The following is an 11,629-nucleotide window of genomic DNA, read 5'->3' on the forward strand; positions in this document are numbered from 1 at the left end:
CAATACATAAGGTTGGAACTGTTTTTTTTTTTTTATCACACAGTATATAATATTCATTTATGTCAATTTGGTGAAATTAAGGAACAAAGATTAAGAATAATTCTCTACAAAAGAACAAAGAACACGTTCAAACAATTCATATTTAAAAATAATTAACTTGGAACATAATTATCTAATATAAATTAAACAACTAAACAAAGTTCCATAGGAGTGAATTTGAAGTTAAAAGAATCCCAAAGCAGTTACAAATGACCATTCCCACTGAAAAAGAGCACTAAAGCAATCTGACCCCTCGAAAGACAAACGATTTCTTATCATGAGAGAAAACGCATGTCCAAAGATCATAAATAACAAAATTCAATTCAGAAAATTTATTCATAAATAAATATACACTCATTTATAAAAGAAATATTTACATTTAACCAAGAGACATTTCCATACTCGCTGAAATTAAAACAAATAACTTCATGCTAGATGTCTAAATTACTGTATGAACTAGCTAACCCAATGGTTTTCGACCCTTTTCCATTTGAACAGCATTTAGTGACAAATGACACTAGCTAGTTAGCAGAAGCTAGCCGAGGTAGCAGGCGTTGCTGGGGTTCGACACTCTTTTGACAGCTGCGATATTCCATTCGTGTTGTACTGATAACTGCGTAGTTAGTTAGCTCAATGTTTTTGTGAATATGGCTTTAAATCTTCTCAGAAATAAGATCATTATCGCTGGCATTAGCTATACAGCTATGCGTTTGAACATAAAAATGAAGTGACAAGCTAACCTAGGAGGGATCGGTCACGGTTGAGATTTATAGCAAACTCAGCGACTCATCACCGATGCACTCTGGCTTTTTGCAGACTCTAATAACAGTGAAGAGCACAAGGACGTTGACTTTGATAAATTCTCCATAGACAGGCTGGTCGATGGGAGTATGGAGGAGATGGAGGGTCATGAAGAGCAGAAATCCAGCCAACCTCCATTTGGTAAGTACGTGTTACACTGTTTCTATGAACTGTGTGTGGGCGTCTTAACGTAGGTCAAACACACAGATTTTACAATATTTACATATATAAACATTTTTACATTTGTCCAGAGATGTGTGTATGTATAGAGATATAAAAAAATTAGAGTGGATTTGGTTAGTCTTTCTTGTCGCAGGTCAAGCAGAAATGCTGCTGTAAGATAGGAGCTAGTTTTAAATGATGCATCATGGGCAAACCATGAAGGTGCTTGGGATAAACTGACACCAGACGAATTCTGCTGGTTTCGGGGGCTTCTGATTTATATGAGGTTTACTTCTGTCCCTCATATCCAGACATTGGGGAGCCAAGTCTCTTCAGGGTTCAATGGGCCAAATTATTCAAATGACCATTTTAAGGCATTGGCAGCCAGGCACGGTGTGGATCTGGATTGTCTTAAATTGTTATCCGATAGACCACCTCAAAAGCATAGATGACCATGTGGTAAAATTAAACGGTAGATCAGGGGGTATATGAGGGGTAAACTTCATGGAAGTTTCAATTTGAGAGTCATTTGTGGGTCTGATTCAGGCTACACTTTAGGCTGACAAGTGATCTAGCTACAAAAGCAGTTGAGGACCTTGTGCAGCCATTTAAAAATAAGGGCAACATCTTGTTTTAATAACTTTTATACATCACTGGCTCTTATTATCAGACTTGGAGTTGGGAATTATACTGTAACATTATAGCATGTTAAGTATTAACTTGTCATTATGCCTATAAAATAAATAAATAAATAAATAAATGGCAGGGCAGTACGGGAGTTATGGTGCAAATAAAATTGGAGAGCCTTTTCCAGACTGATTAAACATAAAATCTGAACCTTTCTGGGACACTGTATATTAGTTAATTTGGTATGTACTGGACCTACACCAGATTTATTCCCCCACACCGAGAGTGAGGTAGTCAGAATTGCAGTGAGATAGATGGTTTCCAGAGAGTTCTGTCAGTGTGTCTCACTGCAATTCTGAATACCGCTACATTGTTTACAATAGTACACTTATTACTCTTTGGAAACTTTTTCAGACTTGTATGCATGTGTTATATCCATTGAACAAGTAATGCAGGTAACCTTAGCACATATTTATTCTATTATGTTGTGTGTGAGAACATATGTACTTTTTTTCCCCCTATGGGGTTAGGAAGTGGGTGGAAAAGGTAAAAGGTGAGGTAATGGACAGCAGTTTCTTCCTTCTTCATTTTTTTTTAATATCCTCAGCTCACATACGTCAGGACGACTGACTGAATCGGCTCTCTGCAGACGGGACACAGTTTATTACGGTTCTTCAGCTTCTTTGCACAAGTGTAGCAAGCCATGAGGTGACCCGTGCGCCCGTGCACAATGCAGCCATTCTTGGGTCTGCTCTGACAGATCACACAGGGTTCCAGGCAGGTTGCAGGTAGGCAGGCCTCCAGGCTGTTGAAACGCTCCAGTTCAGGGGTCTCTTCCAGGCTGCTGCCCCCACATGAGGAAGTGGAGGGTTGGGAGGAGGAAAAGGCTGAGCCCTGAGAGTCTGAACTGGAGGTAGTGGGAGCAGCTCCCACAGAGTAGTCTCTGCTCAGGGCCTGGGAGCGTGAGCACTTACCATCAGGGACATCTAGTCCTTCGTCTGGGTCAAGGACTGGGGTGAAAGGCTTAGTTGGTGGCAGTTTGGGATCAGAGGCAGTGGCAAGGTCAGTAGTGAGCTCTGTAAGGTGGGTGGTGCTGTCGGCCGTGCTAGTCTGGGCGTCACTGCTGGGGATCTCGGGGCAGGAGTGCATGTCAGGCAGCCAGCCAGATCGTACCGTCCAGCAGCTTTTGCAGTGGCGAGGAAGCGGAGGATTTAGTTCATCACATTTAGAGCATTTCCAGTAGTCCTGGGAAACCACACACACACAAACAAATTACAGGTACATGCAAAACATGTATTTTTCTATAGTCTAGAATGGTGCATCATATATATAGGGTAACGGACAGGTTATGTTTTTAGCACATCATTTATGCCTATATATGACCAATGTGACAGGAAATGTTTTGACATTTATTAATATACATTAGTAAACATCACTGGCTGAGAGACAAATGTAAACATACTGCCTCGGTGATCTCAGGATCCACATCAAAGGAGTCTTCATCCTCTGCAAAGATTGTAACCTCATAAACCTGTGAACAAAGACAAAATTAAAAAAAAAAAGAAGAAAAAAAAAAGGTAACAGCAGAGAAAAAAAAGCAAGAACAAAAGAAAAAAACCACAAAAATCAAAGTAATGACAGATTTCATAACTGTCAGTGCTGGCCGATTTGGAAGTGAATATAAATAAGTAATTGCCTGAACTTCCTATCAGCAACCACAAGAGGGACCAGTTTGCCACCTACTCATCAACCAAAATCCTTCACCTCAAGATTTAAGAGGTAGGTGTTATACAGCTCATATGAAGCATGTGTTATGGGTCTAACCATGAGCAGCTCAGCACTACAATAACAGTAGCATAGGGGAAAAAATAAATAAATAATAATAATAAAAAAAAAAGTTGAGACCTCATCTTCTCCAGGTATGGAGTCGTCATCATTTTCACTGTAGGCATCTGAGTCAATGGACTCCACCTCAAACTCCACACTGAAGTTATCAGATTCAGAGTCTTCACTCTCATCACTATGAGATATACCTACATCCTGTAGAGTGGAAGAAGAGACACCAGTCAGATAAGGGAACACACATGACAGTATGTGAATCTACAACGATCAAAAATAAACATTCATTCATTCTTAAAGTTCTATTTCTATGGCTCTGATTGCACAGTAACTGTTCAAGTGGGGAGGAAATGGTCCTCTGCGAAGTGTGCACACAGCCAAGTACTAACCGAATTACTCTGTGTTTCTGAAGACTCACTGCTCCCCCTCTCTCTGTGCAGGCCTCCGATCACACACCACGACAGGCTGTCATCAAACGTCAGAGAGAAGCTGTCTGACTTGTGCCTCTTCCTGGGCTCACCAGACTCTTCGTCAACTGAGAAATTTGCTGGGGGTGACAGGACAGGACAAAATTAAACACCCACACACACACACTTACCCAAAATACCATTTTCCACATCTAACCCTCAAATTTTGTTCTGGCCCTTCTGAACATAATCCACTGATTATTTTATAGAAAACTTTCATCCCAAGCCTTTATAGAAAAACTACATAAACATCAATTAGTTGACAGACACAGTATCTAGAAGCTCCTGCAGTATACACAAGTTACAACACATATGCTTGTAGAAATAAACCAGTTTCCAAATGGTGATTCCTAACTCCTGCCTGGTGAAAAAGACTGTGTGGATGCTGAAAGCTTCAAATTGAGCCACTAAAGACCGTCATCTGAGCACATTCTGCATTGCCTCCAGAACTGTGTGTCCTTTGCTAATGGGCAGCTGGGAGCTCAGATAAAGAGAGCTTTCATTAGCAGCAACACATGTTGCCCACACATGCTCTTCCCTCCAACACCAGCACCAGGGCTCAAGTTCACAAGAATTAAAATGAGCCATGCTAACCTAGGAACATGCTAATCTATTCTGCCTTCTTTACAGTAGAATTTCCTATCCCAGCTCCTCTTTAGCCCCTCAAGCCGTGTTTGTGTGTTAGAGCCAGGGGTGTTGGAGTAGGGTGACAAAGTTGAGTACAGGCTGTCAATTGCTTAGAATCTTTCTCCAATTAAAAACAAGAGTACACAGCGTTCTGTTCTACTTTTCTCTGCTGGTTTCTTCCCCCCTCCCCATTAAATCAAGAGTTAGAATTTTTTCAGGAGCTGATAGTGTGATCAGGAAATTTCAAATTTACCCCAACAGGGAACAGATCTTCATGCTAGGTATCCCCATGCTAAAGTGGCCAACACATCAGAATAGTTGAACCATAAATATGTAAATATTATTTCTTCCATTGTTCCACTGTCTTTTTGTTTTTGCCTTCCTTGTTTACCACATTGACTGGGAATTTGGCTCTGAACAACCAATGCTCCTAATGAGTGCTGCTAAGGTCTGTGCATTTTAAATGTTCTCCGTGTGTGCGCAGTGTACACTCACTAGACTCACTGCTTCGCCGGCGTCTGCGCTGCTGCTGCTGCTCCTCCACTGAGGTAGATGAGGCCAAGTTTGACTCCTAGAATAGACAGGCAAGATTCAGGTCCACTGCAGAGACCCATACAGAGCGGAAGAATAAAGCAATTCTATAGGGTTACATATTAAAACAGCTCTAGATAATGTCACTATGGATCAAAAAAGCATGTACTATAAGAGCAAAAAAACCCAAAAAAACAAAAAACAGTTTCTAGGCTTCTGATATCCCACACCTAGATGTGGGTGTGTGTGCTGGTTTGTACTATGAATATGAAGGATGCTTGCACTTTTTGTCTCTTTTCAGTCTGACTGTGTAGGGCAGTGGTGCATTTACCCTTGGGTCAGGTTCACTTTGACTCCTCAGATCTGCGTAGGTTGTCTGAGAGTCTAAAAAAAGGGTAGGGAGACATCTTAACAGACTTACGCAGGAAATTAAAAGTTAGGATATTGTTAAAAATACCAGAGATTAAAATTAACAAAAAGTAAAAAGTGCTTGTACCTGGGTTTTTTACTGCTATGAGGTTTTTGGAAATCATCGCAAACAAAGCTCTGAAAAGCCAAAGAACAAATTAAAATTTCCTTTCTTTCACTGATGGAAATTTAAGTTACAATCAACAATACGGCCAATAGTTCATCAAAAACAACTTAGAGTTAAAGTGTCATTTTTGTAAATGAATTATTCCTGGAAGCAGAAGAAGCTAAAAGTATGCAACAGGTGACTCAAGTTGTCAAACATACACATAAATAAATACATGAGCATGCAAGCATGCCACCTGTGACTTCATTAGCCTCTCCCAACAGTGCCAGGACTGAGCAGTAAAGAGCAGCTGTGCACCAGGGCATGTGGAGGGGATACACACCGGGGCTCTTTGACAGAGAAGCTGGACACTCCCAGCACAGTGCCGAGAGCATCGTTTCCACAATGGACAATATGCTGCTGCTGCTTGTCATACAACTCCTTGCTCATGATGTACTTCCCCAGGTAAAACATGACCTAACACACGCACACACAAATAGGGGATGATTAGAAATACAAGAGCAAGTCATGTCCTTACAAAGAGAAAACAGTGTTGGTTAGAGAAACAAGGGTTTACTAAACTGTTTAAGGGCACAGTCGCTGTACATCCCCTCAAAAAAACTCATATATAAGCTAGAGTAACAAGTACATCCCATCAAAGCTGTATGATTAAGGACAGATTCCAGGCAAAAATGCATAATGGCCTAGCATAGACTGAACAAGTTTATTACAGAGTCTGGATGATTAATGGTAGACTAATCATGAATTCAGCAAAACACAAGGCAAACCCAAGTGACATTACTGAAGAGATAGATTAAAGTATTGCATTTTTTAAAAGTGTGCTTGAAATTCCAAACATCAGAACAGTATAATATATAATTTAGTACAAGACTCTTAGATCCATGTTAAGGATTAAAGGGAAAATGCATATTATTTGAATTATTTCTTCCCCCCCATCACACAGGAAAGCAGTGGTTAACACATGACTAATACATTCCAGTAAACCACAGATGCACCAAAGTAAATGAGTCATAACACAGACTGTATATGTGCTCAACACTCTTCTCAATTAAATACATTTAAAATAATACACAATACTACCCTGTAGCTAAGTGATATGCATATAATCAGTCATAATTTTCTGGCAGTCTCATTAAGTTGTCAAACTAATGTGACCATGATTGCAGAGCCCAATTAAAATGCTGATTCGAAGAACAAGGAAGGACACGCCTATACAATCTATAGAGGTCTGCTGCTGATATGAACAAACTAGTTTGAGGGACACCAACTGAAACTTGAGTGCAAATTATTTTTAACCTGAACATACGAAAAAACACACTGCACAATATAAAGCTTCCACTCCTAAAACTGGAAAGTTTCACTGAATAACCAAAACAAATACTGCACCACACATTCTATTAAAGCTTAAAGAGTTTATCCAAATGAAATTATACCAAATAAATATTGCATACAGAATGACGGGACACTTTCACACATTAAGCTGATTCTTAGACATAAGATGGTCAACAGCAAGTTTCCATTTTAAATAAATAAATAGAAAAGTAAATTGGCTAAGGACAAAGTCTATGCAGTGTCAAATCTCCAGTGTAATGTGAAAGGACAGGCAGAACCTGTCAGTCACCCTTCCTACCTCCTTCATGGTGAAAACATCCTTATCTGCCCCTGCATCTTTAAGCAGGGTTTGCAGCTGCACTTTGGGTCTGACCTGAACAGGAAAAATGACAGGTAAGACAAATGTCACAGCTACAAATAGTGCTGCAAAACACTTCTCAAGCTGCTGTTATTAACTTACCAGTTTTTCATTGTCGATCTTGTTTATCTGTGAACTGCTTAAACAACTCTCTGTCGCCATACTCATTATATGTAGAGCTAAAAACATATAGAAAAAGTTAGTGATTTGCCAGCAACAGAAGTGACAATGTAAAGTCAAATGTAAAACAATCTTTACCTAAATAGAGAAATTTTATATGCTACATATACATATATACAGTCTTTATCTGTACATAAAGTGCTCCAGCTCAGCCAAGTGAAGAGTGGGAGCGTTCAACGCCGGCCACGATTTAAATAGACTTGAAGAGACATGTCAGGGCTAGCATCACTGCGACTGTTGATGTTATTGGGCGGAGAGCGTCTGGGTTGGTGAACGTTTGACATGTAGAAACATGATTTCTGCACGAGTCTGAGTCACCTAGTGGTCGGGAAGTATCTGTGCACACTCCACTGTGCTGAGCTGGCGTCATTCGCTACAAGTCCGGACATGTCCCGTTCCCAACCAAGGAGTTTGCATTGTAAATAATACGTGCTTTTGACTGACATGGGCAAAACTGGCAGCTAGCTAATCTCTTTGCGCAGCTGCCAAAGGACAAGTGACTAAAACAAACGAGGACCATCTTTGACTACCCGAAGCAGCACAAACAACTAATATTAACACTATCAAACGACTTTAATATAACGTAAAGTAATTCGGACGCATTATAGTCATTAGCAACAGATTGCAAGAGTTGGGCACGTAACTAATTTTAGGTGGCTAGCTAACCTAGCTAAGTACATCACTGCTGCTCCAGGCATTTATAACATTAACGCTAAGCTTCTAAGTATACACTATTAAGCATTATCAATAGTTTGCGAAAATTAAAAAAAATACTTATTGTCGACTATTCTTGCTCAGAAAAAGAAGGGTAACTAGGTTAACAGTTAACGCTAACCTAGCTACCATCGGAAAAAGGAAATGATAGCATCCGAACAAGCGCACTCTCTTCTAACAGCGTTAGCTAACCATCTACTTTATCGCTAATGTAAATTTAAGTTAACCTAGGTTAGCTAAAGAATGCCAGTAACAATTCACTAACTAGCTATAGTAGCTAGCCAGCAAGTATAAACAATAACAGACAAAAAGCGCTCCAACATCTAACGGTAACTACAATATAAGCAGCTACGCTAGCTGGCGTTAGCTAACGTATGTACGTGTTTGAAAACAAAACTGCCTAAAAGCACAGAACTCTGCCCATAACGTCTTAAGTGGCCACAGCTGGGTAATTATCCCAAGCTGAGAGGAGAGCACAAATCAGAGTAAAGGTCGATATTGTTAGCTAAACCTAGCTAACTAGGTGACGTTAGCTGTATTGACATAAGTAGGTTAGACTTACTGGTTAAGAATGCAACTAAAGTTGACCATTTGGCTATTGTGATTTCACTCCATCCTTCAGAGAAGAAAGATCTGTTTTACATCTACGACTACTATAATAATTACATACAGCTATAACCTAGTTAACATTTAACAAGCAAGGATAGCCAGCACGGTCAATGGCTGTAAAGGGCCTTAACCTATCTAAAAAAAAAAAAAAGCTAGCCAAGAAGACTAGCCTAGCTATGTTAACAAGCTAACAAAAGTGCTGACCTACTACTTGAGAACTGGACATATTTGCTGTTCATTATTACCGGGACATTTATATTTTTGACCAAGCACTTACAACACATGCCTAACTAACATTTAGCCCAACTAGCTATGGGGTTTCTTACCTCTACGTTGGTAGATTATTTACTTCAGAGCGCAGCTGTTTTTAACGCCCTCCACCGGTTAAGTTTAAAATATGAATTTTGAAAGCGGCTCGCTCTCTGTGCACGTGCGGTTCACGCGGCGTTGTGAACGTAACGTAAGGTTTAGCTCTTCCACTCGACGGTCGAGTAGGTTTACGTGCGATTTAAAGACATTGAAATACCTACGCAATTAATGAAAGGACGGCTGTAGACCAAACAACATCTATGAAGTTATTTGTGTCGAAGTACCCACAAGCAAATTAAAAAAAAAATGTTAATCGTGTCAAAATGTCTTTGTTAAACGATGGGGGACAAAGAAATGTATCGGCATGATTAACGATTTCGGAGTAGACCAAAGGGCCCGATTAAAGAGTTTGTGCTCATCATTCACCAGAAATGGATCCAAATGTGGCTTTCATCATGTAGGTTACTTGAAAATGGGTCTCTGAATACTGATGGATGTGCCAGGAGCATTATGAAACTCACATGGTAAGTGTGAAATCAGTGCAGCAAGTTTTTGGTTGCTGAACAGCTTGTTTGTGTTGAAGATCTGTCAGCTTGTTGCTATGCCTCCCAGTGTCTCCAGTCCCTGGTTTCCTTTATTCCCTATCTAAATTACAAAGGCTTAGAAGTAATGCACAAAGACGCTCCACTTTCATTAAATGTTAACCTACAACAGTTAGAAACATGTCTTAAACACAGCTTCTTTGGGCAAAACTGGGAGACTTTTTAAAGTTTCACTTTCCCAGAGATTTTTTTGTATGCTGAAGATGACCGCATGTTATCTGGGGAACTGACCCACAGTTATGCATTCTGATGGAGGATGTCAAAACCCTTTTTGCTTTTCCCTGTGCAGGAATACTCATTTACATGTGACATTCGTGGTCTGTCGTTGCTGCGTCCTGTTCTGGAAGGCTGGAGAATTTGCCTGATGACTCAGGTTATTTCAGAACAACATGTTCCTTTTGAGCTCAACATGTTTGTACTTGTTAGACTGAAATTAGGAGTACATTCGTGGACAATTAACAGATGCCAGAACAAAGCAATTAATTTTAATATTGAAGATCAGGTTAGAGGTCAAGCACTCAGTATTAATAGTCTTGTAGAATCTTATTAATTTGTAAACATGGCCATCATAGAATTATGAAAGGATGTTATCGGTGATTTAACTTTTAAAGTGTGATAAAACCTCAAATTATATAACATTTACATTTACAGCATTTATTAAAGTCTCCATCAGTTTGGGACAGAAACAAAAGTCAAGTTAGAGACAATAAAGCATACAAATAATAGAAGACACTCTGACTACCCAGAAATGACCTACTGCCTTTTTGGCTGTTCAGTTCCGAGTGCAGCACCAATGACATGAGGTCTGGCCCAGTAGCACAGGGATGATGGACACCGGAAGATAGGCAAAAACAGTCCATTAATAGTGGATTTCTAGCTGACGTAAAAGTTACTTTATACTTAGAATGAGACTTGGAGAGAGAGATACTTTATTAATCCCAGAGGAAAGGTCAGGGTTACAGTATAAAGATTATAGGACTTGCATATTTACAAAAATATTTTGGCAACACTAACAAAATAGGAGCTTTCAAATAACACCCAGTTACAAAGTGCAGCTGTGTGCATGTGGAAAATGTACATAGCATATAATTTACAGAACTAGAAAACTGACAAAAACAATAGTTTACTAAATAGAAATATAAATTAACAAAACAAGCTACTTAATTACTAAAGTGCAAGAGGGCATGTAGAAAATTTGCATGTATCTTGAGATATTTATAGAAATTTCCTGTTGTACAGGTGGGTGATCTATATAAGAGGTATTCAAATTACAGTCTTCAAGATCCAGGTCCTACAGATGATGTGCCCTTTATCTAGTAGTCAAGTGTGACGACAAAGTGACCGACCAGTTAGATTGGTCATTTATTCAGCTACAAGAAATACAAAATACAGGACCAGATTTAGATTTATGATCCAGATTTGAGTACCGCTGACATATATGATTATTATTACAGATAACAGAATGAATTACATATTTAACCAAAGGAATAGTAAGATAATTGAATGATCCTATTAACCATAAAATAAGTAGAGAGGTTCTGGTTTTCAGAACAGCGCAGTTGTCTTAGTTTGTTACAGGAAGTGCTCCTTTGTTTAGTTGAGATATCCAAAGGTTTATTGAGTATCCTTTGTTCTGACAACACATTCCAAAACAACAAAAATAAACTGCAGTTACAACAAAAGCTATTTGAAATTAATGATTTTAATAAATTCAAACTGTGTTGCTCACACACTTCACTCTACTTAAATCACATTTCTTTTTCCCCCCCCCGTCTCAAACATTTCTGAATAACGTTTTGTTCGACCTTTGTTACCAGTACCATTGTTAACAATCACAAGCCCATAATGCACAAATGCCACTTTCTACACAGTGCTCACAACTGGGAAACCTCCTGGG

At 39.3% G+C, this 11,629-nt stretch overlaps 1 protein-coding gene and 1 long non-coding RNA gene across 7 annotated transcripts; one reads left to right on the plus strand and one right to left on the minus strand.

The window, feature by feature from the left end:
• Window positions 1-348: 348 nt before the first annotated feature.
• On the minus strand, window positions 349-9,260 carry mdm2 (MDM2 proto-oncogene). Of its 6 annotated transcripts, XM_026997626.3 has the most exons (12): window positions 9,148-9,185; window positions 8,775-8,828; window positions 7,421-7,497; window positions 7,259-7,333; window positions 5,951-6,084; window positions 5,590-5,639; window positions 5,425-5,477; window positions 5,058-5,133; window positions 3,858-4,015; window positions 3,535-3,669; window positions 3,092-3,160; window positions 349-2,874 (listed from the first exon to the last, which is right to left on the minus strand). In XM_026997626.3, exons 3-12 carry the CDS (start codon window positions 7,484-7,486, stop codon window positions 2,233-2,235), a joined length of 1,458 nt encoding a protein of 485 aa, XP_026853427.2. In that variant the 5' UTR covers window positions 7,487-7,497; window positions 8,775-8,828; window positions 9,148-9,185; the 3' UTR covers window positions 349-2,232. The 6 variants fall into 6 exon arrangements, with proteins under 6 accessions (XP_026853427.2, XP_026853426.2, XP_081579347.1 ...); XM_026997625.3 differs by lacking the exon at window positions 8,775-8,828 and having other exon boundaries at window positions 9,148-9,260; XM_081723221.1 differs by lacking the exon at window positions 9,148-9,185 and having other exon boundaries at window positions 8,775-9,121.
• LOC145659863 (uncharacterized) lies at window positions 7,278-11,397 on the plus strand. Its single transcript, XR_014125997.1, has 3 exons — window positions 7,278-7,353; window positions 9,592-9,654; window positions 10,022-11,397. It is a non-coding gene; the product is annotated as an uncharacterized LOC145659863 (long non-coding RNA).
• Window positions 11,398-11,629: the final 232 nt, after the last annotated feature.

The sequence above is a fragment of the Electrophorus electricus genome, chromosome 11, assembly GCF_041902795.1.
Source record: "Electrophorus electricus isolate QZ-2024a chromosome 11, ASM4190279v1, whole genome shotgun sequence".
NCBI classification, from domain to species: domain Eukaryota; kingdom Metazoa; phylum Chordata; class Actinopteri; order Gymnotiformes; family Gymnotidae; genus Electrophorus; species Electrophorus electricus.